The 27,411-nt window shown below is 43.9% G+C and overlaps 1 protein-coding gene across 1 annotated transcript; it reads left to right on the forward strand.

The window, feature by feature from the left end:
- The first annotated feature begins 227 nt into the window (after positions 1–227).
- Positions 228–26,452, forward strand: DDA1 (DET1 and DDB1 associated 1). Its single transcript, XM_072601315.1, has 5 exons — positions 228–342; positions 15,588–15,668; positions 17,006–17,057; positions 18,754–18,815; positions 25,568–26,452. Exons 1-5 carry the CDS (start codon positions 340–342, stop codon positions 25,676–25,678), a joined length of 309 nt encoding a protein of 102 aa, XP_072457416.1. The 5' UTR covers positions 228–339; the 3' UTR covers positions 25,679–26,452.
- The last annotated feature ends 959 nt before the right edge of the window (positions 26,453–27,411 follow it).

The following is a 27,411-nucleotide window of genomic DNA, read 5'->3' on the forward strand; positions in this document are numbered from 1 at the left end:
CCATGAGCCTCAAAGGCGAGCCCCTGTCCTTCTCCGCTCCTAACCTCCGTTCCTCCGTCCATTTCCGGAATCTTGCTCCATCAAACTCCTGGGCGGGGTTTTCTGCGCCTTCAACCAAGCGCGACAGCGTGTAGGGTGGGCGGACTCTCCTTTTCAGCCAATAAGCATGGACTAGTTTTGGTATTAGCCAATGGGAAGGGGCGAAACATCCTCAAGCCTCCGGGGCGGGGTAACCCCAGACCAATCAGTGACTTTAGCGTCACGTTGGACAGCGTCGAGCTGGAAGTTGTTCTGCGGCGGCGGCGGTGGTGGCGGCGGCTGAGGAAGAGGCAGAGGAAGATGGTAGGTTCCTCTCCCCGAACCCATTCTTGCCCCACAAAATGGCGCCCTGCCCGCGGGGACGGCTCGGACCCGTGCTCGGGAGCCAGGGCAGGTGCCGCTGAGGGCGCAGCCCCTAGATCGTGCCGGCGCTGCCTCGGGTCCCTCCCCTAGCCCATTGTCGCCCCTCCCCCACCCCCTCCTCTCATTGTCGCCCCTCCCCCACCCCCGCCCTTCCCTTACGCCCCCCCTTACTTTTCTCGTTTCCCCTTCCCCATTTTCACTCCGTCCTTCTCCCCTATTTTTACCCGCTCCCATTGTCGCCGTCCTGTCCTCCGTCCCTCTTATTGTCACCCCCATTCCCTTCCTCCTCTGGTCTTCTTCTAACTCCACTCTCCGATACTCCCATTGTCTCTTCTCCTTACTCTCCCTTCCCCCAACATTCCTCTTCTCCATCTTTCATCCTCTAGTCTAGACACACCTATCCCCTTCCCCACCCCCACCTTCCCCTTGGATTCTTTCTCCTCGCTCCTTTTGTCTCCCCCTTTCTCAAATCCTGAGCCACCTTCTCTTTCTCTGTCCCTTTGACCAACCACATGAAAACCCCTTCCCCACTCCCCTAATGACTCATTTCCTCTCCCTTTCATCTCCTTACCTACCTCTTCCCTAGTCGGAGATCTTAAGACCCTCTGGCTTGCACCATTCTAGTCCCTCTCCCCTTTCTACCCTTGGGACCTTATCCACCCCCGGCCCCCCCACCCCCGTCTCTGCTGTCATTCCTCCATCCTCTCCCATTCTCTTGACAGGGCCTTTCTCACACCTAACAGCCTGGTCAGTTTATTGCCCCAGGGCACGTTTTCCTTCCAATCCCCTCTCCCTTTGCCTCACCCTACCACCCCCACCCCCCACTTGTTAGTATATCTCATTTATAGCAAAAACATAACCAGTTTCTGGCAAGCTGATGTTTCCTGAGCTTCTCCCCTCCACCATCCTTTTTCATTCTAGACTAGAGCTTTCTCTCCCTTTCTCCTTTCTCATTCTTTCATCTTTTCCTTCTTTCTTTTCCTATTCCTTTACCCCTTTCCCTTTGCTGTCTTCTCCCTCTCCTTATTTTTGTTGATAAGCAGCATGACACAGTGGGTAGAATAGTGGACTTGAAGATGGAAAGATTTGGACTTTACGGCCTCATACAGATTAGCTTTGTGACCTTGGGACAAATAATTTAAACCCTCAGTTTTCCTTTTTGTAAAATGAGGATGATAGCATCCATGGCTTATTTCACAGTATTCTATCAAATTTTACATATGTGTATGTGTGTATACATTTGTAATTACACGTGTATACATATATACACGTATGTACACACCCATGTGTATATACACACATGCATGTATACATGTATATATACACACATATTCATATATAATACACACACTTAGTCCTTTGAAACCCCAAAGTGCTACAAAAATGTAAGCAATTTTAATCATTTTTTAGCAATTTTTTCCACCCCCACCCTCCCAACCCTAACATTACTAATGGATTTTTTCTTGTATCCTTGTATACTATCCCTTTGACCTCTTCCTGAAATACTTTTTTTTCCTTTTCTTTCTGCTGCTGAGTCCCTCCCTGTGGGGATACCAACGGAGCAGCCTTTTCTACTCCCACAAGGTGCACATTCTCATAAACTTCAGTGTTCATACCAGACTCATTCTTACCCCTCTTCTTTCACCATGTTCTACCCAAAAAGTCTCTTGTCCAGGGGGCAGTCCCTGTGCTTCTTCCTTTAGGGAGGAAAGGAGTTTCAGTCCTGTCCAGTTCCTAAGACTTCACAAGTCTTTGGTTGGGCAAGTGATTTCCCCTCTCTGCACTTCAATTTCCTCAGCTGTAAAATGAAGGTGTTGGGCTAGATGATTTGTAAGGTCTCTTTATAACTCTTACGTCTTATAATCTGCCCTGACCCCTCTCCTCAACTCTGCACACATATAACCCACACCCCTTATTATTTATAGGGGAAAGCAGGGTCTCCTTTTGTTATTGTGGTTGATTAATGGTTTGTTTCTGGGGGGGAGGGGAGGTGGGAGGAGCTGTCAGTCAACCAAATCTGCCGTTGGGTCATTCCCTTTTGAGCAGCTTAATTGGACCTTTTAGCTCCTTGAAGCTCAGTATGAAAGAAAAGGGCCTGTTTCTGGCCCCCTTTCTCCTAGGTCTTCTCTCTGAACTACACTGCCATCTTTCTGCTCTAGTTTGGCTTTGCTGTTGCTGCTGCTGCTGCTGCTGCTGCTGCTGCTGCTGCTGCTGCTGCTGCTGCTGCTGCGGTTGTTGCGGTTGTTTTCAGCACCCTTAACAAACATTTGAGCCACTTTTGGTAGCAGATCACTCTAATGACTTCCAAGCTGGAGGAAAGAGGGAGGGCTGTCTCTTGATGCCAGTGAATGAAGAGGCCACATTCTCTCCACTGTCCCTGTTTCCCATTTTCTGCTTCCTGCCACGCCAGCCTCACTCTTCTGCTTGTTGCTTTTGGGCGGGGCTTGGAGAAGAGAGATGGGTGGGTGGTGAGTGTTTCATGCTTTGTGGTTGACTCCCCATGCATGCCCTTGGGAGCGCTGTGAATAATCATTTCTACCCAGTCGCATATTTCAGGGCTCCCAGCTACAGACAGTTGGGTCTCAGTGGTTTGAGGCATCAGATTTTTCTCACATAGGGCCCTGTTTTCAGACTAACCTAGGTCAGCATTACTGAAATCTTGCCTTCTCTGACACTCTCCCCACTCTTTAATGGTTTGTGTTGTGCTGCGGGTGGAAGCCTGCCTTGTTGGATGTTTGATGAATGTTTTCATTGGCTTTATCGGAATGTAATACCAGGACTTCTTCCATTTGTAGGGTTATTGATGCCACTGGTTCTCAAGGTGTGGTTCAGGGTCCAGGGTGGGGATCCCCAAGACTCAGGGAATCATTGAGGCTAAAACTTTTCATAATATGAATGTATTTTAATTTCTAATATGGTAAATATTGATAAGAGTGTAAAGGGATCCTGAGACCAAAAAGTTTGAGACCCACCGATGTAGAACAAAGCAAGAAGACTGACAGTAGTTTGAGGTTTGAAGTAGTTGTGAGGTACTAGTTAGCCTTCGCTGGAGTGGTTTGAGAGGGTATTTTTTAATGTAACCTTAGTATCATTTCTGGCTAGATTGTAATTTCTCCAGGGAGTAAGTCTTGAGAGAACATGAGTAGTAAATCAAACCTTTTCTCAAATGGCTTTTGAATTAACTCTTTGATCGTACAGGATCTTGCATTTCCGCTTTTGGAAATATATACCATGTTCTTCCGAAGTGATACCCTAACTTTACCAAAGGACTACGTTTCAACTCTCTGTGCTTTGGCTTTCAAGATCTTCCACCTGGCTTCAGCCTGTCTCCATACAGAAAGCTTTGGTCTCCTTTTTGCTGTTGTTCAGTCATTTTTCAGTTGTGTCTGACTCTGTGTGATTCCATTTGGGGTTTTCTTGGCCGAGATACTCCATTTCCTTCTCCAGCTCATTTTATAGATGAGGAAACTGAGGCAAACAGGGTTAGGTAACTTGCCCAGGGTCATGCAGCTAGTAAATATCTAAGGCCAGATTTGAACTTGGGAAGTTGAGTCTTCCCCTTTCCACACCTGTCACCCTATCCACTGCACCACTTAGCTGCCAGTGTCTCATACGTTCCTGCCTTAATTCAAGGTGATAGAACACCTACTGTGTGCAGTGTTGTTTGGTGTTGGGCATATAAAGGTGAGACATTAGATCTCCCCTGAGGGAGCCCACACTCATTTGTTGATTACAAAGTATCTGTTCCTCAAAGATGAGTAAGATAAAGTTTCTTCCTTTAGAATCATAGCTTAAGTGTGGTAGAAAGAAGACTGACCTGGGAACTGTAACCCTTGATGCTACTCCTGGCCTTGCAACTAATTAGCTGTTGGGTCTTAGTCAGTCAGTCCCCTTCTTTGTAAACTGAAAGGTTTGGAGGATCATCGCTTATGATTCTAATATGAAATGTTAGATTCTGCTCAAATGCTTCCTCTTGCATGAAGGCTTCCAGACTGCTCCCTACTTTAAAGGAGCCAATCTTTTATTGTTACGGGTATTCCCAGGGCTTCTTAAACTATGGGTTTGGGGTGGAGACACCCACAGCTGAAGAATGCTGAAGACATCAATAAAGTTGGAAGAAGCCCCGCCCTGTACTATGTGGATCTCAGCCCCTTTACTCAATCATAATTTGCTGTAGCCAGAAAAATGTATCACTAGGTAACAAGTCTTTTGGGTGATGAGTCCCTCCAAACTTAGCTCTGCTGATACTGGGCTTGTACTCAGGGTCTTTCCAACTAGAGAGAGAATCTGTCATTCAGTTTCCAGGCATTTGGAATACAGACAAATGAAATGGTCACTGTCTTCGGAAAAACCTGGATTCTCTTGGGGGAGAGAAAAATGTAAACGCATAAGTATCTATAAAATAATTGCTATGAGGTGATTTTTTTTTTTTGATGGATTGAAGTACTGGTAATTGGGAGGATCATGTTGGAAGTCATGCTATTGCTGAACTCTGTAGAAAACTAGGGATCCTAAGAAGGATCATGTGCAAAAGCATGGAGTTGGGAAATGGAACAACAGTAACAATAATAAGGCCAGTTTGGCTAGATCAAGAATGTGTGAAGGGGAGGAATATGTTTTTATTTTTTAAAAGTTTATTTTTTAACATTCTTTTTTGAAATGTTCTAAATTCTCTCTAGCCCTTTCCCTACCCATTGAAAAGATGAGCAATATCATTGCTATCCATTATGCATGTGAAGTTATGTTTATTTCCATGTAAGCCATGTTGCCCAAAAAAGCAAAAAAAAAGTCTTTCCCAGTTGATTATCATTGCAATATTGCGGTTATTATGGACGATGTTCTTCAGGTTTTGCTGTCAAATAAATCTTCCCAGGTTTTTCTGAAATCAGCCCTTTCATCATTTCGTACAGCATAGTAGTATTCCATCACAGTCATCTACCACAGTTGTTCAGCCATTTCCCAGTTGATGAGCATCCTCTTCATCTTCAATTCTTTGCTACCACACAAAAAGCTGCTGTAAATATTTTGTACATATAAGTTCTTTTCCCTTTTTTTTTTTATTTGATCTCTTTGGGATACAGACCTAGTGTTGCTAGATCAAAGTGAAGCACAATTTTATAGCTCTCTGAATATAGTTCCAAATTGTTCTCCAGAATGATTCAACTCCACTGTCTTTTATGCAGTTCTGCTCACAACTCTTATCAATAGTGCATTAACATATTTTTTTTCCACATCCTCACCAGCATTTGTCATTTTCCTTTTCTGTCATGTTAGCAAAGCTGATAGGTGTGAAGTGATACCTCAAACTTGTTTTAATTTGCATATCTCTATTAGTGATTTAGAGCATTTTTTATTTGACCTTGATAGCTTTGATTTCTTCTCAAAACTACCTGTTCATATGTTTTAACCATTAACTGGGAAATGGCTTTTATTTTCTTAATTTGACTCAATTCCCTATATATTTGAGAAATGAGGCCTTTTACCAGAGAAACTTAATGTAAAAAATTTTCCCCAGTTTCCTGATTTCCTTCCAATTTTGCTACATTGATTTTGTTTGTGCAAAAAATTTTTAATTTTGTATAATCAAAATTATTCATTTTACCTCTCCTGAGGAACTATCTCTTGTTTGGTCGTAAACTCTTAATTTATCCACAGATCTGACAAGTAATTTTTACCATGTTGCAAAGGAGAGAAATATTAATAAGACTGTAAAGGAAGATTAGAACCAGGTTGGGAAGAACTTTAAATGCCAAACAACAGAGATTGTATTGGATCCTAGAGGAATAGGGAGGTATTGTAGTTTACTGAGTAAGAGGAATGACATAGTGTTTTAGAAATATCAGTTTGGCAGCTTTGGAGAAGGGAAAGACTTAAAACAGGAAGACTGATCATTAGGAGAAGGTTAAGCTGTGGGCCATGTAGCCTTTAAGTAACAAGGGGTCACCACCACTCCATGATGAGACATGGGAGAAAATCTTTATTGGAAATTGTTAGTACTGATGGTTTTCCCTAGTCTGTTTATTTGTGTCTATATCATTCTTTCCTCTTTCTTGCTCCAAGATTATTTAAGACAGGGACCATATCTTAAATTGTCTTTGTGGCAACCCTTATTTTTCTAGCATAGTTCTCTGAATGTAGTTATGCACTTAAATGATTGTTGAATAAGTGAATGAAAATAAAGCAGAGATTTCTTAACCTGGGATCCATTTTTCCCCTTTTTAAAATTATTATTTTATTATTTATTATATTTAATTATTGTTTTTTATTATTTGTTTTCAGTGTTCTATAATCACTTCTATGTATCTTAGATTTTTTTCTCCTCCCTCCTCCTCCTTGCCCTCTAACTTCCCCCTCCCTGAGATGGCATGCAATTTTATATAGGTTCCACACATACATTCCTATTAAATACATTTTCACCTTAGTCATGTTGCATAGAAGAATTAAAATGAATGGGAGAAAACATAAAACAAAACATAACAAAAGAAAATGATCTGCTTCATCCTGCAGTCGAATTCCATAGTTCTTTCTTCGGATGTGGAAGGCATTTTGCCTTAAGAGACCATTGGAAATTTTTTAAGTCCTTTCATTGCATTGAAGTACTAAGTCTACCAGAAAAATTCCTCACACACTGGTTGTTGCTGTGTACAAAGTTCTCCTGGTTCTGTTCCTTTCACTCAGCATCAGTTCATATAAGTCTTTCCAGACCTCTCTAAAGTCTTCCTGTTCATCATTTCTTATAGCACAATAGTATTCCATTACATTCATATACCACAATTTATTCAGCCATTCCCCAATTGATGGGCATCCCCTTGATTTCCAGTTTTTGGCCATCACAAAGAGTGCTGCTATAAATATTTTTATACTTGTGGGACCCTTTCCCATTTTTATGATCTCTGAGGGATACAGTCCTAGAAGTGGTATTGCTGGATCAAAGGGTATGCACGTTTTTGTAGCCTTTTGGTCATAGTTCCAAACCGCTCTCCAGAATGATTGGATCAGCTCACAGCTCCACCAACAGTGAATTAGTGTTCCAACTCTCCCATATCTTCTCCAACATTTTATCATCTTCCTGTTTTGTCGTGTTAGCCAGTATGGTAGGTGTGATGTGGTACCTCAGAGCTGTTTTGATTTTCATCTCTCTAATCAATAATGATTTAGAGCATTTTTTCATATAGTTATAGATAGCTTTAATTTCTTCCTCAGAAAACTCCCTATTCATATCCTTTGCCCATTTATCAATTGGGGAATAACTTGTATTCTTGTACATTTGACTCAGCTCTCTGTGTGTTCGTCCTTCGTTGCCGAAGAAGACCATGCCATCACAGAAATAATGACGTGACTTGCATTTGACTTTGTTTTGAGTGAGGGAGGGCTGTGCAGGTCACCAGCCTCACTTCTCCTCCAGAGCCATCTGAATCCAGTGACCAGATATTCATCAGGATGACTGGAGATGACCCAGGATGAGGCAATTAGGGTTAAGTGACTTGCCCAGGGTCACACAGGTAGTGAATGCCAAGTGTCTGAGATGAGATTTGAACTCAGGTCCTCCTGACTCCTGCACTGGTGCTCTATCCACTACACTACCTAGCTACCCTGACTGAGTTCTCTATATATTTTAGAACTGAGGCCTTTATCACAGACACTAGTTGCAAAAATTCTTTCTGGGATCCATTTAAAAAATATTTTTATATTTTGTGTTGGTTTCCTTTGTAATATTATGTGTGTTTTTATTTTATGCACATAAAAACATTATTCTTAGAAGAGATCCATAGACTCCACCAGACTGCCAAAGGAGTCCCTGATCCCAAAATAATATCCTCATAGGGTTGTTGTAGGGAAGGCACTTTACAAACGATTTTATAAATATGAGCTTATATTAATGTAGTCAATCTTTTACCCCCAACAACTCTGGATATATATGATAGTAATTTTTATCATGAGTCTGAAAATATTTCTTCTTCTCCCCATCGCCTCTATACCTGGGAATGGGATGCTTAAAAAATAAATACATTTTTGATATCTTTTTTTTTTTTTTACATCACAAGGATTTTTCCAAGTATCACTCCTTCCCACTTCCAGAAAGCCATCTCATGCAGCAAATAAAATAATATTTTTCAAAGAAAAAGAGGAATGGGACAAAAAAAATAACCAAAATCAGTTAATATATCAAAAAACTCTTTAAAGATGTGGTGGATTGTCTTTTCATATCTTTTCTTTGGAGCCCTACTTGTTCTTTGTGATTTTACAGTATCCACTTAAATATTTTTGTGGTTCTTTTTTCCCATTTATGTTGTAGTCATTTGTGTATATTGTTTTCTTGGCTCAGCTTACTTCATTCTGTACCATTTAATGTAAAACTTTTCCATGCTTCTCTATCTTCACTATGTTGTTTCTTACAACACAGTAATATTCTATTATATTTATGTACCATAATTTGTTTAGATTCTCTCAGTCAAAATGTATGGACATTTTAGTTTGCATAATTCCAAATTGCTTTTCAGAATGGTCATAATAAATTCACAGCTTCACCAACATTGCACTGTGTGCCTGTCTTCCCACAGCCCTTTTAACACTACTATTCTGAATGGGATGATTTTAACAGCAGTGTGAGAAAAGGGAGTTGTTGTCCTTTGTGCTAGAAGAAATGCTGGTACCAAAGTGGAATGGGGATAACAGCCTTTTAAAGCAACCATCCTTTCTTGGATTTAAATTTGGAAACATGATTTTGTGTTGTTGTTCCTGACTCCCATCAAGATGGCATGTTTCTTGGAAATTTGGTCAGCTGTGGTTTTCTGCTTTAAGCAAGATAACAGTTAGGAAACAAAGATTCCATGTTTCCTGTTAGGCCACTAGACTCTTGCTATCTCATTGAGGCATTTGATGTCTAGGCTGTATATTTTCAGCTTGGAATCCTTGTCTTCTAGGACAGGCACCAAAAGTCTATTGTACTTCTTTCTTTGTGAGACAAGATTGTTATAAGAACTTGATTTATCCCAGGAACTCTTGTAGTCCAAGAGTCTGGGTCTCTTGCCTTTGTGATCATTTGTGATATAGAGTCACAGAATCTTCAAGTTGGAAGAGCTAACTTGTACTTGAACAGGAATCTCTTTCACAGTATCCCTGACAAGTTGGCATCTGTGCTGCTTCTGGGGAACTGATGATGGGGCTGACCCACTACTTGTTAAGGCAACCCGTTTCACTTTGGAGCTACTGACATTGTCAGAAAATTTATCCTAACACAGTGCTGAAATATGGCCCTAGAATTTCCCACATACTGCTCTGTTCAACTAAATTCAGTAAACATTTATTAAGTGGCTATTATGTATAACACCTGTACTTATCTCTGGGGCAGATAAAGAGGTAGGAAAACATGGTCCCTGCTCTTTGGGAGCTCACAGTACACACACACACACACACACACACACACACACACACACACACAGCAAAACAAAATATTTTATGCATGCATATATGTATGTACATATATATATATACCTACATGTATGCATACCCACATACATGAGAGATTATTTTGTGAAGTCCGAGGGAGAAAGGGTAATTTCCAACTTGGGAGATAAAGAAAAATTTCATGGAGTAAGAGAACCTTGAAGGTTGGGCAGAATTCTAAAAGGTTTAGCTTAGAGATGTGGAAGGGAGAATATTACAGGGTAAAGCAAACAGCCGGAGCAAAAGCACAGAGATGAGAAAACAGGATTTTCTTAAGAAGGGCACATAGGGGTCACACTGGGTAGTTTAGTGTTGCTGTGGTGTGGCACATAGAGGAGAGGCAAAGGGTGAGGTCAGACCAGAAGGTGTTCTCCCCACTTTTGAGAGGCAGATTGAGTCAAAAAGTATTTAGTAAGCATCTGCTTCATGATTGGCACTGTGCTACATGCACACTGGGTGTATAAAGGCCAAAACCAGTTCCTGCTCTGAAGGAGCTCGCAGTCTAATGAGGGACACAACGTGCATTTAAATGACAATGTATGAACAAGTCATATGCAGGACAGATTGGAGGTGATCTCAGCCAGAAGGTGCTAGGTTTAAGAGGGATTGGGAAAGGCTTCTTGTAGAAGGTGGGATCTTGACTGGGACTTGAAGGAAGCCAAGGAGAGCATTCCAGCCTTGAGTGATAGCAAATGGAAAAGCATGGATTTGGGAGGGAGTGTCAGGAGATGGAGTAGAGTAGGGAAGGAGGCCAGTCACACCTGATGATAGATGGTGTGGAGGAGATTTTCTTAGAAGGGGTCAGGCTATGAAAGGCTTTAAAAGCCACACAAAGGTATTTGTTTTTGCTCCTGGAGGTAGCCACTGGAGTTTATTGAATGGAGTTTGGGGGGTTGCAGTTATAGGTGATTGGGATGATGAGAGAAAGATGCTTGTTTCATTTTTGGTTAAGAAATGCAGCTCCTCTTGCCATATTCCTTGAAACTTCTGCCTCCCTGCCCTGATTAGGATGGGACTTTTTTTCCAACTTTGATGTTGCTGAATTTTTGATATAGCTACCAGTGGTTTTTGTAGGAGCTCATATCTGAGAGAACTATTAATTACACACTGACAGTCTCTCTGCTAAATGCCAGGCACCAGCTTCAGCCACCCTGCCATTTATCATGACTTAACCTTTTGAATCATTTCAGAAGGTGCTCCAAACTACAGTCTGTTTCTGGTATGGTAAGAGAAGTTGACTTTTTACTGAGAGCCACCAAGACAGTCACCACCATTTCACAGTATCAGAGATGCAGCCGCTGGCAGTTGTGAGCCTACGGGTGTGAAAGTGACTTTATCTTCTCATTTGTGGTGTGGTTGGCAAGACTGGACAGAACCATGATGAGGAGAAGGTTAAGCGGTAGCCTACAGAACTCAAGAGCAGATGTTGTATTGATGCCAGACTGTAAACAGTATCCAAAGTACTTTTTGGTTTATTCTAGAGAAGTCCTGGAGTTTTCTTAGACCTGGTGGAAAAACTTATAGACCACCTCCTGGATCTTGTATAACCCTGCTGAGTGTTCGGTTTTCTCAGTAGCCAAGTGTGATAGCCAAGTGGCAATAATCGCCAAGCAGCAGAGAGTATTAAAGGCACCCAGGAGGGTTTTGTCCCTCCTGATTGTCACTGGCTTGTCAGTATCATCACTTGTTCCCCTTCTGGATCTATGTATATCCCTCTGTTAGTGTATCTGTGGCATCTTTCCTGGGCCCCAGGTGTGCTTAGTCTTAGCTTCATCTTCTGGTGCCTTTTTCTCTTCTTAAAACCTAACTCTTGACAAAGTATCTTATGTATAGTCAATGTTTAAGTAACACTTGTAGAGTTGAATTAGGCCTCCAGCCTTCTTCCTTTGCCCATTATTCCTGGCTTTGGACTAGAAGAGCCATAAGAATTGTAATGAGAAAAGCACCAGGTTAGCCTTACCACATAAAACTGTGACTTTAGGTAAGTAATTTTACCTCCTTGGATCTCAGTTTGTTTGTATTTTGAAAGGGATAATGATACTTCTTCCATCTGTCTTCTAGAGTTTTTGCTAGGGTCAATAAGGATTATATATGCAAAGTGCTTTCTAACTAAAAAGGCCTATAGAAATGTGCATGTTTATTGTTACCAAGATCCCCTTCCCATGGGGCCTGTTGTTTTTGGCCTACTACCTAGAAGCTTGGTTTCCCTCCCAGACTTGATGCCTTGTTTCCCATACAAATGGTGGGATTAATCGAATGTACCAGCCTAATGGAGTTCCTGCTATCGTTATAAGTAAGCATCTGAGCTCCAGGCTTCTCATACATGTTCTGGAACAAGGCCTATTTTAAGGCTGCACTAGGATCCACTGGTGGTGTTATGCCCTGTACTGGAGGCTTGGCCAAGCTCCCTGCCTCCTGGATGCAATGGTCAGGGAACTTGACTCTTTCTGCCTTAAAGGACCTTGTATCATGGGAATGCAAAGACTCAAATAATAGTCCCAGCCCTGTCACCCATTGGTCCTGTGACCTTGAACAAATCACTTCCCTTTCTTTGGGTCTCCCTTTTATCATCTTGAGGGTGGTGAAATAGAAAGGAGACTAGTCTGATGATCAGGAGACCTAGGGTCTAGGCCTGTCTCCAACACTGACTGGCTTTGTTACCCTGGGCAAGTCATCTTACATCTCTGATCTCCATCTCTAAAATGGGGGTAATAATACTTATTCTACCCCATGTCACAGGAAGGTGATGGTGAGGAAAGTGTGCTATAAACCTCAACCTTAAATACATACTTACATATACACTTTTAAATGATCTGTAAGGTCCCTTCTAAGTTTCATTTCTTTGTCTCTCATTTGTAGATTAAACTAAATTATGAACCAACTAGCTTTCTTTGTAGTCACTTTAGACCTGCTTTGCCCTGCCCTGAGAGTGTTTTGAAAGCAGCTGAATATCTATTCCAGAATTGCTGGTCCAAAGGAAGGAGCTTTGGCTTATGAGCCAAAGAACCAGGTTCCAGACCTCAGCTTTTCTGCTTACAGAGAGGAGGAATGATTTCCCCATGGCCACAGAGGTGGTACCTCACTTCTATTATTGTCTCCTTTTTGCAGATGAGGAAAAGGAAAGGTTAGATAATGTGCCCAGGGTCACACAGCTAGTCAGTTTGAGGCCTACAGGATAGAAGTTCAAGTTTTCCTGGCTCCAAATGTAGCTTCCCATCCACTATGAAACTTAGTTGCTTCTACTAGTAGTAGAGCTAAAAGGAGAAGAATGAAGTCTCTTGTTGGAGTAGTGGCTCTTACATCTTCACCTGTTTTGCAAAGTTTCAGGTCTGTGTTTGTCACAGTGCGTCCACTGGACATCATTGAGAAGATGGTGGTTCGTCCCTTATGATTGGATGCTGATCAGAGACCGTTCAGTTGCGTGCATCTTGGTCTCTCCTTTTTTCCCAGGCCGTCTTCTCTCAGGATGACCTGTAGCTGGTTAGCAAGGATGTTAACTCTTCCTGGCTACTCTTTACCTCATTTCTCTCTCACAGCAGTCTTTCTTCTCTCCTTTGGAAGTTGTCTAACATTCTTAGAACAGGAAACTTTTTCCTTTCTTCCTAAAAAGGTGTTGACCTGAAAACTTGTTGAAGAAAAGGCAACATGGCTAAATGCATACATTTTATGATTTAATTAATTAATTGATCAATTCCCTATTAAAGAAAACAGTTACATAATGCATTATGGAGCCAGAAATGTTCTGGCTACCCAGTGCAGAAATCTTCTGGCTTATATACATTTTGCCGTGAGAAAGGAACTCTCCTAGTTGAACAAATCATAAATTCAGTAAGACAAGACAATTAACAAAGTAATGTCGGTTGGGCCTTGCGATTCCAAGCTGTGTAAACATATGTCTCGGAAATCCCACCACTAGTAAGTGGTAGGCTTCCTGCCCTAAACAGATAACTGACATAGGAAAGGGTAAACAAAGTTCAATAGAAATTACGACCTAAGATGTCTGTGTTTTCTTTACCATTAACATGCCATAACATAGTGTAGGTCTACAAATATTAAGATATGGAAAACGTCCCATTATTCAAGATAGTGTCTTAGGTTAAAGGTCTCCTTAAGGAATGTAGAGTCAGCCTTGGCTGGCTTTTGCTGACATAGGAAGAGGCACTCTCTGAGTTTGCTTCAGAGAGAACAAAGAGATTATTCCAAAATTTTATATTAAACATTATCAAAGGCAAGGGAATGCAATTTTCAGATGGCTTTTGGAGCTGAAGGAAGCAGTTGCAGAAGACTATCTCAACCATGTAACTAACCTCTGTCAACAGCCTCGTTTGTGGGTTCCTGTTTTTAGGAGCATTGGTTATGGAGATGGCTATTGGCATAGGAGGGGGTAATTCCTAAAAACTTACGATATAGAGCTAGAAGAGACCTTGGAGATCACTTAATTCAAATCCTTTCATGGGTGAGAACCTGAGACCCAGGGGAGTCACCGAAGGAGTCAGGAACAGAGCCAGGATTTGAACCCAGGTCCTGTGCCCTTTCCACAACCCTGTACTGTTTCTCAAGACTTTCACTAAAATGCTGTTCACATTCTTCTTGTTGGTCCAGAGGTGTTTCTGGGTCCTCTGAAGTCTGCCAACAGAGACAGGGTGTACCAAATCAGAAGGGCTTTGTGTATGGGTTTGGTGGCTGATAATATGCCTATTGTCAGAGGACTGATTTAACTTATAGTTAAGTGTGAAGAGGCTCATCACGAGCAGGTCCACATTTTCTTTAGCCACAGCAACTTAGGAAACTCCCTTAAAGCAGTCTGCTTCGGGGAGGGGGGGGAGGGGGGAAAGGGTGGCTTCTTCAAATGATCCCATTGCAGGTGGGTGTTACCAAACGGTGGTTAAGAGCCGCAGTGTAGTCTTTTGATCCCAGTGTGGGACTTGGGCAGCTTGAGGACTTCAGTGGGCTTAGCACGCATCCTGGGGGTATAAATAGAGGAAGAATCAAAATAATAACTTTTCTGTAGCACTTGACAGTTTGCAAAGCACTTTGCTTACAATTATCCTTTGAGGCAGGCAGTACAACTATTGTCCTCAGTTTATAGCCTTGAGAGGTAAAGTGATTAGTGGTGGAATCAGGTCTTGCACCCAGGACTTAGGACTTGGGTCCTGTATTCTTTCTAATAGGAAAGGAAACAAGGAGAGGGGGAAAAATAGGTAGGAAAAGATGAGGATGAAAAGGAAAAAAAAGAGGTATCTGTGATTGGAAGGTGGATAGAGAGGACCCTGAGCAGTTCTTTTATCTAATGCTTGCCCTGTTGTCTCTGGTTTTTTCTCACCTCTAAATATTCCATGGTAATTTTAAATCCCTCAACTATAAACCCTGTTCTTGGTGCAAATGACTTTTTTTTGATGAGGGTAGGAAGAGAGAAGAGTTGATGGGAAAGCCACTCTGTCCCCTTTGGGGATCTGTTCTCATGGAAAGACTCTAGGCCAAAAAGGAACTTTTCTTTCTCCCTTACTATCTGGCCACATCCCTTACTATCAGAAGGGTCCTGAGTGGTGGGGAACCTGCAGGAACCTGAGGGGTGGAATAGGTGACTTTGCTTATCACTCACAGCAAAGGGCAGCATTGAATCTTTACCTACATGACCCCTGTCCTGAGACCTTAGAGGTCATCTTTTACTCTTTGCTGGCTGGTCTGTCCATTGTCTCTTACTGATGCTACAGGATCTCTTCTTGTGTCTTTTTCAGGCAGATTTTTTGAAAGGATTACCCGTCTACAACAAAAGCAATTTTAGTAGATTTCATGCTGATTCTGTGTGCAAAGCCTCGGTGAGTATAGTTGGTTTTTAAAAAAATTAATTTGTTTTTGATACTCACTTCCATAAGATTTTGAGTTTTAAATTTCCTCCTCCTCCCCAAGACAGTATGCAATCTGATACAGACTCTACTTATACATACGTATTAAACATATTTTCACATTAGTTATGATGTAAAGAAGAATTAGAACCGATGAGAGGAACCATGAGAAGGAAAAACAAAACAGCAAAAGAAAAAGAGAGCAAAGAGTCTGCTTCCATCCACATTCAGACTCCAGAGTTCTTTCTCTGGATGTGGATAGCATTTTCCATTATGAGTCTTTTGGAGTTGTCCTAGATCCTTGCATTGCTGAGAAGAACTAAGTAACACTGGGGCTGTTACAGTGTATACAGTGTTCTTCTCGTTCTGCTCGCTTCGCTCAGCATCAGTTCATATAAGACTTTCCAGGTTTTCCTGAAGTCCACTTGCTCATCATTTCTTACAGCACAGCAGTATTCCACCATAGTCATATACCACACCTTGCTCAGCCACTCCCCAGTTGATGAACGTCCCCTTGATTTCCAATTCTTTGCCACCACAGAAAGAGTTGCTGTAAAAATTTTTGTGCATGGGGATCCTTTTCCTGTTTTTATGATCTCTTTGGGATGCAGATCTAGAAGTGGTAGTGCTGGGTCAAAGGGTGCACATTTTTATAGCCCTTTGGGCATAGTTCCAAATTGCTTTTTGGAATGGTTGGATCAGTAGTGAGTAGAGTTTTGAAGGGTGGGGCGGTGTTCCTAGAGACTTCACAGAGTGAGGTACTTGGATGGGGTGAGGTGTCCCTTGCCATGAGCCCCTTTTCTTGCCAGAGGGATCTTGGAGTTGTGGACCAGAATTGGTTCAGGGGATGGAAGAACCTGCAGGGAGCAGTGGAGGGCACACGGTTCAGGTGTAGTATTGGTTAATTGCGGCTTATACTTTGTTTCATGTGCTTTTCCCACCTAAAGCAACGACACAGCACAGTGGAGGGGGAAGGGCCCTTGTCTAAGGGTTACAAGAACTGGCTCTACTCCCAGCTTGGACTTGGACTCTTAGAGTGTATCTTTGGGCAAACATCTTTTTACTCAGAACTTGTTTTCCCTTCTGTAAATTGAGAAATTGAACTAGATGATAATTTAGGTGATTTTAAGCCCTAATATTTTATAAACCTCTATAATGACCTCCTGACCATCTTAATTCCAAGTTTTTAAATTTTCATGTATCATATTCTGCCTCTGTAATGCAGGGGTGCTAACCTGAATGGAATGGTTAAGGAAAGGGGAAGGATCACCACATGGTTCCTAATCTCCTTCTTCCTGTTTCTCCTACAGAACAGACGACCATCAGTCTATCTTCCCACAAGAGAATATCCATCAGAACAGAGTAAGTGAAGTCACTTTCTTGGGCTGTTGTGTTTAGATGCCAAGTGGGGATTTGGGCCTAATAGCTCAGGACTTTGGAAGGAGAGCACCCTCCCTCTGCACAGGAGAAGGATGCTGGCATGTCAGCTCAGGTCTCTTAAGGAAGTCCAGGCCCAGGCCAGCCAGAGGCCATGGCCCAGAGTGATTTTGAGCAGCTGAGCACAGGGGAGAGGGCCTTACAGATCTCTGCCCTGCTATTGTCCCCATTTATAGCAAGCCAGCTTCCCTAGTTCTGATTTCTCTGATTGGATCACCTGGTGCAAAACCTCAGTCCTTCCTTTTGCTGAAGAAGGTGCTATTAACCTTAGGTAATTAAGCCTTATTAATTCATACCCTCTCATTTGGGAAATTTTCACATTTGGGGCATGACTAGATAGAAGTTTGCCTTTTACCCAATCTGAAGAAAAAAATGTGCTAAATAAGAGTAGAGTGAAAAGTATATGTAATAAAAACAAAACAAGAAACCACTGGATGTTGTTTCAGAAAATCTGGGTTCAAGTCCAGATCCTACTGCTTGTGTCTCCCCTCCTCCACCCCAAACCTCATATGACCCTTAAGAAAGTCATTCTGTCTGCACTTTAGTTTTCTCATCTCTAAAATGGGAATGATAATGCTTGCAACACTTACCTCACAGGGTAGTTTTGAGACTGTTTTGTAAACTGTAAAGCACCATATGAATATGAGCTTCTGTTTATAATAGTAAGAGCAGCAGCAGTGATCAAATCTGAAGAATGACCTGGCTGCCTGGGGAGCGCCGAGCTGAGCCAGCCTCTTATCTGGGCCTGGTGTCTGTCACTGAGCACCAGTGGTGGGACAGCTTGGTGACTGTACTCATCAGGACCACGTAGGGGCCTTAGAAAGTGTGACCAGAGGAACAACCCCCACTGGGGGAAAGATGTCTCTTTGGAAGTTCTCAATTAATCATATAAATGGAATTTCAGCCTGGAGGTCAGTGGCTTGCTTGGAAAGCAAACTTTTTAAACTCCTCAGGCATTTAAGATAACCCCATTGAAAACACTGATCTGCTCATTACAAATCATCCTTAACAAAAAATAGATTTCCTAAGAACTGGGCAGAGTGCTAGGAGGTACTTTGTTCACCTTGTGTCCTGAAGGAATTCAAATATAAGAGCTGGAAGGGACCACCTGAGGCTCAGAGAAGGGAAGAGACTTGTCTTTGAGGTCACATGGTATAAGATAGAACACTATACTTTAAAATAAGATTTTCCATTAATTCATATTGATTCTGGTGGTTGGAATTAGTGAGGTTTTATTCCTCAAATGTTGTAAACTGTGCCTCACCTGCAGAGCTGAAACAACCCATTTGTGTGTTCTAGGCAGAGTTTACAAATTGCACTTCTCCCCTCCTCCCCATCCCCCAATTACCCCCCCACCCCCACCGTTGGCTGTTGGTTGCTGGAGGCTTTCAGCCTCCATTGTAACATGCCACTGAAACACCAGGATACCTAAATATGGAGAGCAGAATTTTCTGGTTATCAGAAATATTAAATACAAGTATTTATTAAGTCCTGTCTTGTTGCATCCTCCTCTCACCCCCACGACGCAGACGTGTTCCATCCTGGACATCATAGGGTGATTGAAAATGAAGCACCGTTACAAACCGCTGCTTTCTGTTTGTGTCTCTCTCTGCCCCTCCAGTTATCGTAACAGAAAAGACAAACATTCTTTTACGTTATCTCCATCAGCAATGGGACAAAAAGGTAAGTGCTTCAATGATACAACTTGGGGAGAAGACCTTTCGTTGCAGAAATAGGAATATTCAAGTGGGATTGATGGAAGGCAGCAGTCTCTCTAGAGGCAGACTGATTTCTTTTAATCAATCCCCAACTACAAGCATCTTCCAGTGCCTGCTATGTGCCAGACATTGTGTTGGGTACTGGGCATACAAACCCGAGAAAGTGACTTGATAGTTCTTCAGCGTCAGGGACCATGATCCATGTTGAAGTCAGTCAGCTTCATCCTTGGCCTAACTTAGAGACCAAGAGCACCCTCTATAGTTCCTCATGGCCTCCTGAGGCCCATGTGGGAGGGAGGTACTACCCAGTATAGGCTAGCATTTCCCAACCCTGGGTATTCTGGGAGAGCAGAAAATGACAGAGCAGCCAGATCACCTCATGCTTTAGACAGGGAACCAAAGGCCAGAAGCAAAAATATTTACCACAGGTCATAAACTGAGCAATTGGCACTGCTAGATCGAGAACCTAGGCCTCCTGATCCCCAGGTCAGGGCTCTTTTAAAAGGAATATTGTTGATTTGTTTTTCTTTTGCACCAGAGTCACTTAGACATCCATTCCCTCACCCCAACTCCCCATCTGAACCCTCCCTTGGAACCACAAAAGACAGTTAAGTGAAGCCAACTGCCACGGTCACTGTCAGACAGTCTGTGGAACATTCCACTCCATAGACAGACCTTGTCCTCCCTCCTCTCATGCCGAGAGGAGGAGGGAAATGTCTTTTAGTATCTGTCTCCTGAGACTTGTGTGTTTCCTAGTTTGTAGATTTGTATGCGTGTGCATGTATGTATGCATGAAGGTGTGAGAGACCCTTATCCTTGCTGGGCACTGAATTGGTCTTCCTGGGATTGGCTGCAGCCTGGCAAGGAATTGCTATACAAGATAGTGATTGTGAAACCCCTTCAGGAGAGGACTTGGATTGTCACAGAATGTTAGAGCTGAAAGGGACCTTCATCAGCTCCTAGTTCAGCTTCCTCTCTTGTCTGAGAAGCCCTTCCCTAGCTTTCTTGGGAGGAGGCATTGTGCCCAGTGAGAAGGAGCTCACTCTCCAAGGAAGTGAGTGGCCCATCCCATTCTTGTGCCAGTAGTTCTGAGGTAGCCTACATGTGCTTCTTGTCACTCTGGCTCAGTTTACTCTCAGGGATCGAGCAGAACAAGGCCCATCTCTTTTCCACATTCAGATGCCCTTCAAATGCTTGAAGATGGTGATCCTGTTTCCCGCAGGTCTTATCATCTCCAGATTCACCATCCTTAATTTCTTCCACCAATATGGCATTATTTCCAATAAATCGGTGAACAACATGCATTTGTGAAGCACCTACTGTGTGCCAGGCCCTGTGCTAGGTGTTGGGGATACAAATACAAAAAAAGGAAACAATTCTTGGAGTCAAGATATGTATGTGTATGTACAGTATACAGAAAATAATAGATACCAAATAGATCCCAGGTCCTTTCTCAGAGAAGGAGGACACTAGAACCTGGTGCGATCAGGAGAGACTTTTAGTAATGTTTATGCTGAGTCTTGAAGGAAGCCAGGGTTTTTGTGAGGCTGAGGTGAGGGAGAAGGGCATGTTGGGCAGGAGGCCCAGCCAGTGCAAAGGCACAGAGACAGGAGAGGGAGGGCTCTCCATGAGCAACAGTGAGAAAGCCAGTTTGGTTAAACCAGGAGTAATGTGTAATGAAGGTGGGAAGATTGGGACCAGATTGTGAAAGGTTTTTAAAAGCCAAACAAGAGACATTTCTATTTGATCCCCAAGACAATAAGGAGCCACTAGAGATTATTGAGTAAGGGGTGATGTAGTCAGATCTGGACTTCAGGGAAATCACTTGGGCAACTCTGAGGAGGAGGGATTGAGACTTGAGGGAGAGAGACTTGAGGCAGGGAGACCAATTGGGAGACCTTTACAATCATCTAGGCACATAAGGGATGGGGTGGTGTGAGTAGGAAGGGGTCGAATTTGAGATACATGGAGTTAGATGACACTATACAAGGTGGCACCAAGAAGAACCACAATAGCTGACCTTTGTTCAGAAGGTCACTCTCAGGCTGGCCGAGGGCCCTCTATATACAACCATACTCAGGTATGTCACGTTGTGCCCCCCAGTTTGGAAGGATGCACTGAATCTGTCCAGGATAAGTCAGATACCGTTAAAACAGTGGTTCAGTCCCATTGTACCAGTAGCCTGGGACAGTCTCTCTGGTTGAGGTTCTGCCTCTCTGCTAGCACTTCTGCTGTCTGCCATCATCCTGGTGATCGACTTATGTAAAAATGCAGGAGGAGAGAGGGAAGGTTTGGTGAGAGAGAGACAGAGAGGGAAAGGGAGGGAGAGAGGGAGAGGGGGAAAGAGAGAGAGAGAGGGAGGGAGAGTGTCTGTGTAGTAGTAGTAGTAGTAGTAGTAGTAGTAGCAACAAACAAACAAAGCTGATTAGGTCTTAGATTGCTTTTCTACAGGTGCAGTCTCCAGAATAAGGGAGGTGATTAGATCACTTTTCTCTGATCTGTTTAGCCCACAGTTTGAAGTTTTGTCTTCCTTTCTGTGTACCAAGATTTACCGAGCATGGCCAAGACAATCAAGGCCTTCAAAATCACGTCTGGAAAAGTGTTTGAAGAAACTGTTACCTATATGAGGTTCTATATTACTTTATAGATGCTATATTTTATATTATTGTATAGAAAAAAAGACAGTCATGTCCTCAGAAGCTTTCCTGAAAAAAGGAGTAGATTTGTGCCTTCAGAGGGCAGAAGGAGCAGCAGGAGGAGGTAGAATTTAACTCAGTTCAAAGAACTTCCTAAGTTGTGGGATGGAATGACTCAGGAGCTGAGCACCAGCCCTGGCTGATAGGTGGCCCTGAGGTTTGTGGGTCTCAAGACCCTCTGCTCTGCCCTCCACTTAGAGGACTGGAGAAGAGGCTTTACCAAGGCCTTCCATCAGCTCGTTAGGTTAACACTGAGTACTCTCAGAAGGGAGCAGTGCCCACTCTCAGGGGGCTTACCATTAAACAAGGGGGAGGGTTGTTAGCATTTACAAAATGCTTCCAGAATGGCTGCTATCTTATGATCCTCACAGCCCATGAGGGGGATGAAAAACTAAGACAGAGGTTCAGTGACTTGCCTAGGGTTACCCTACTCCTGTCTGAGGCAAGATTTGCACTTAGTCTAGGGCTGAGACATCATGCCTCTTAGCTGATACATTCTATTGTGACAACATGTTTATGCTTTTTATGCATTATATGTTTATACAAAACAAATCCAAGTTAGATATTTTGTGGATAGAGGAAAGCTCTAGCAGCTGGCTGGGTCAAGAAAGTCTTCATGAGTAAAGTTTGAGCTGAGTTCAGTGAGCTCAGGACTCTTCGGGCCCAAGCTGAAGGAGGAGGGCCTTCCAGATACGGGGGCCAGCCTGTGCACAAACAAGTGTGGACCCAGGACATCCATCATTTGTGAGAAACAGCTTTGACTGAACTCAAGAGATAGATGGGGGTCGGGTGGTGAGGACAAGAGGTTAAAGCTGGATTGTGAAGGATGTTCAGTACCCAAAAAAAGAATTTCTTAAAGTATCTCCTCATAGAGCTGCTAGGAAGTCACCGGAGTTTATTGACCAGAGACTTGATGACCTGTGCTTTAGGGAAGCAGGTGAATAGGGGGGAGTAGAACTAGGATTGGAACCCAGATCCTTTAACTCCCAAGGCCAGGGCCCGCTGTTACCTTTCAGGGATTTCTGCAAAGTCAGCATTGGCCTCATTTCCCTCTGAGATCTCTTCCAACTCTGGGCTTCTCTGATCATTTATCACGTTGGCTCTGCAGGGAGTGTTGGACATCGTTTGGTGAAGGGTTGTAATTTCATACTCTCCTGGACTCCTGATTCTCAGATGTAAATAGTCCCCTCTGCTGAACCTTCTGGCCAATGCAGAGGTTGCTCTTCTGTGCTGGGGCATCCAGTCCAGTTAACTCCCTTTCTGCCCCACCTGCTCCTTGTCTGCTGCCATCCAAGACTGCAGAAAGAATGCATGCTTAAATTTGCCTCCCCTTTGCACACTTGGCAGCCCACCTAATGATGGAGGTGTGCCTGTCCCTTGCTTTGTTCCTCACTCTCCCTAGTAGATTGAAGTGGGGGTGGAGGGGGAGACAGGAGTCGGTAAAAACGACCCTTTTAGCTTCCAGCCTGTGTTCCAGGAAGAAATAGGCAGAGCTGGTTGAAGTTAGTAAATCACTTGTGAAGCACAACAGGCCTAGACTGGGTTTGCCTTTGGCCTCATAGGTCAGTAACCTGCATTAACCCTGTGTGTAGAAAATTCCTCTGGCAGCCGTTAGGCGAGTCAAAAGGGCCAGGGCTGTGGGGTAGCAGACTTCAACAACAATAAGCCTTTATTCTAAGTGTACACTGTTTTAGATTCCACGGACGAGAGAGAAAGCTCTCTACTCATAACAACTCACTTTTTTATAGGCCTTAAAGGTTCTCTTGTGCCTGAGGACAGCCTGGCTACCTCTTACGGTTGTTGGGAGGAAGGGGCTTTGTCTGGAATCAGCTGCTCTCCTGCAGTCCAGCTGCTTTGGATCCCTTGTTCCACGAGGGGAATGGGCCAGATGTAATCACTACAGGCCTTTGGCACTGTGATTGTAAAACCCTCTTCCAAGGAAGGCCAGCAGAGGAGTATTGTCCATAATAAAGCCATCTGTGCATCCCACTGGATGGTGGTGGGGGAGGAAGGAAGGGAGAGGGACTCCCCAAATACTAAATAATCTTGTAATAATCACTCAGGCTGAGTGCTTCAGTTAATTATATGAGGATTGCATTCTTGTAAAGGGATAGGTAAAAAAGGAACCATGCCTGAACTCTTCATCATCATCACGGCTAGCATTTATGTAGTGCCTTTACACATATTATCTCATTTTCCTCACAGTAGCCCTGAGAAGTAAAGATTGCTGTCTTTATTTTACAGTTGAGGAAATTAAGGCAAACAGAGGTCATATGACTTGCAGTGTTTGTGGCTGGATTTGATCTCATTTCATCCCAACTCTTGCTCTATCCAGTTCTTTTCTTTATCCAGCACATACCATTTAACCTTCAACTTACTCCTCCAGCTTGTTATTGACACTCCCTTCCCCAAAAAGCCCAAAAGCCCATCTACCCCTCAGGTAGGGGTACAGCTCAGTGTGCAGACATGGAGGGGAGCAGGAGGTGGGGTCCTTCTCCCCTCCCTGCTTCCCTCTCTGGGATCATAAGACTTCTTCCCATCATAGTAGAGAAAGTGGAGGGTTTGGAATCAGAAGGTTGGGTTTTTAATCCTCACTGCCCTTTGCTAGCTGTGACTCTGGACAAGGCACTTCATCTCTGAGCCTCAATTTCCTGGTGTAAAATGGGAGTAGTACTTCCCTACCTGAGGTTGTTGTGAAGCATATGCAAGGTATGTGCACAGGATGCTTAGAGAGTGGGAGAGCGCCAGAGGGATACTGGTCCTCAGAATTCCCTGGGAGAGGCTGGTTGTCCTGCCTAGAGAGGCCACAGTTCTGCTACTGATTTTAGCTGTTTGACCTTGGGCAAATCAGTTAGCCTTGGTTTCCACTTCTGTAAAATAATACCTTATCTGCCTGGACAAGTTGCTATCTTAAAGTCCCTTCTGTGTCCCGAAGATCTAAGATTTCTGAAGTCAGGAATGTGATCCCTGTGAAGGGATTTGTTATTCTATTACACTGAAAAAACTTGTAGGTGTCTCGATTCTCCAGGCTGACCTCAGGAAGCATGTAAGCCAACCCTTCCCTCACATGAGCCCTCACTCTGGCATTCCTGATAGATGTTGTTTGGCCTCTGTCCTGGACAGCCCCAGCAATGTCAGTCTGCTGTCCCTGGATGTCTCACTTTGTTTCCTCATCTCCATGCTTCATGCCGCTCTCCTTGGTGTGGGACTTTGCACTATTATTCAGTGTAACGAACATTAAACACCTGCTGTATGGAAAGTCCTGTATTAGGCTTAGCCTTGACAGGGTCCATTACCCCATGGAACTCACTATGGAGGGGGCAGTGCGTGGTTGTGGGTTGGGGAGATACAACCCTTAGTGAAATTCATAAAGCATTATTCCTGTGCCAGGAGTCGTGAGGGCCTCCTGAGAAGGTGGCTTTAGAAATGGGTGCTTCACGAGGAGTGGGGTTAGGGTTAGCAAGAGCCAGAGGAGAGCCCAAAGCACGCTTGGAGGACAGAATGGGAACCATTTGGATTGGAGCTTTGTAAGTATGGTGATGAGAAAAACCTTGGAATGTTACCATGGCCAGTAGAGCACGCTGAGAGTTTGGAGCTCAGAGAGGACCTAGGAACTAATCCATTACAAACTACTTTTTTTTTGAAGGGGAAACCGAGGTCCAGGGAAGGAAAAGTGACTGACAGGATTATAGAATTTAGAGCCAAAGAAGTCCTTGGAGATTGTCTTCTGTAACCCCTTTATTTGAGGGGTAGAGTTCAGAACTGAGCTGGGCAGATCTGACTTGGTCATTGTTTACTAGTCTGTTCCACAGACTTTTGTTGACAGACTTCATAGGATGAATTGTGACTCCATCGTGCAGGGTGTCGGAGTGATTACTGTCCTGATGGGCTTTAAGGGGAAGGCTGTCTTCTCTGCAGCTGTGCAGGCCTTCCAGGCCCGTGGGGTTGGGGCTGATCACTGTTTGATCCTGATGCCTGGGGTCTCTGGGTGCTCACTTCTTCCTCTCTCCCTCCTTCCCAGAATGCTGCAAAGAAGAGAGACCAGGAACAAGTAGAGCTCGAAGGTGAGAGTTCAGCGCCTCCACGGAAGATCGCCAGGACAGACAGCCAGGACATGAATGAAGACACTTAGGACTCTTGCTTTCCCTCGACAGTTTGTCTGCAGGCGCTTCCTGTCTTGTCTCATCACAGTGTGTAAGCCCCTTCCCTCCGCACTATGCAGCCCAAACCACTTCTGACTTCATAGGAGCCAATGTATTTATTTCCGTAATTTTTATTTATGTTGTAAAATGTATGGAGTGATGGTTAAAAGCAAGTCATCGGATGGTGTAGTGTAACATTGGTAGATGCTTTTTAAAAAAAATACATGGTCACTTTTTTTTTTTTTCCAGGTTTTACTAGATCTGTTACTTAATTAACTCGGAAGTAGCTGGGAAAAGGTGGGAGCCAAACACAGCCTTATGTGTCTGTCCCCTCTAGGGCTAGGGCATTGCTTAGTCCCAGGGTCTGGGGTGGGGGTTTGGTGACAGTTCAGCCTGGGCCTCCCAGGCCTTACCCACAAGCTTCTTCTGGGATCTCTTGGAGCTCACAGTGTTTCCTCCCAATGGCAGGCCCCTAGGAGGCCAGTGGGTTTGGCTGCAGCTCCACCCTCAGCCTCAAAAGCTGTTGGGTCCCTCCCTGATGGAGTTGGTCAGTTTAGACTGTTCATTGTTGGCTTCTCTCGTGCCCTCTGGGCACTTGACAAAGGCTGCATGTTTGGGCCTTGTTGAATGCCCCAAATGTAGGGCCTCCATTCCAAGAAGCTGGAGTTAACAACTCCTTTTTTTTTTTTAATTCTTCCCCCCCCACCATTTTAATAAGGACTGGCGTGTTCAACTTCTCCAATCAAATAAAAGGATATTTCTTATCCCATCTTGAGTATTTGATCGGCAGCACACTTAGTACGCATTGCGTGGAGGGAGCTGTGTAGTCTGAGAATTGTCTGGTTGTCTGTCATCTGTCTCCTCTGGCCATTTTGATGGAGTTTCTCCAGCCAGGAGTATCTCTTAGGGCTGGACCTTGTTTCATGGGCAGGGGAGCTCAGCTGAGGTACTGTCTAAAGACATTCACAGTCATGGGCTCCTCCATGGGCCTTGGGAGCTTCACCTGACAGAAGAACAGAGTTTCCCAGCAGGCCCTGGGCAGCCTAGGCCAAGCCCATTGGTCAGGTGTGTGCCACTCCGGCTTGGGAGGACAGGCTGAGGATGATGGTGATCTGCCTTGTCACACTGCAACTGGAAACAGAACTGGCTCTCAGCAAAACTGGGACTTGCCTTCCAAACTGTGTCACTCCCCAGGAGAAAACCTCCAGACTCTTCTGCCTGCCACTCCCCCTGTAATGGGGTTGTAGGGAGGACAGTAGGAATCCTTAAAGTGATAGTGTGCCATCAGAAGGCCTCTAGTCCCCACAGCCAGAGCCCAACCCTGACCTGTGGATGCTCCAGGGGTCCCTCAGATAGGAGCAGATGCTGTGGCTGCACACCCCTCTGCAGATACCACTTGAACTGGCCCTGAAACACCTGGCTCCTTCCTTTCTTTATCACCTGCATGCTTCAAAATCCTAGATAATGGACATGATAGGGAATCAAACTGAGTTTCCTGCAGTGCTGCAGATGGGAATGGGGCTCCCAGAGCAGGCCCAGCTTAGACTTTCTGGCAACCATGGGCATCTCACACCTTCTGCCTTGAGTTTTGAAGGTAACTTTGAAAGCATCCAGTTGTCCTGCGAGCATCTCAGCTGACTTTTCTCTCCTTAGAAGGCAAAGCTGTCAGACCCTGAATTTGTTGTGACCCTGAGGCATGGAACTTCAGGCTTTACCGCTATTT

The sequence above is a fragment of the Notamacropus eugenii genome, chromosome 4 (genome assembly GCF_028372415.1).
Source record: "Notamacropus eugenii isolate mMacEug1 chromosome 4, mMacEug1.pri_v2, whole genome shotgun sequence".
NCBI lineage: Eukaryota > Metazoa > Chordata > Mammalia > Diprotodontia > Macropodidae > Notamacropus > Notamacropus eugenii.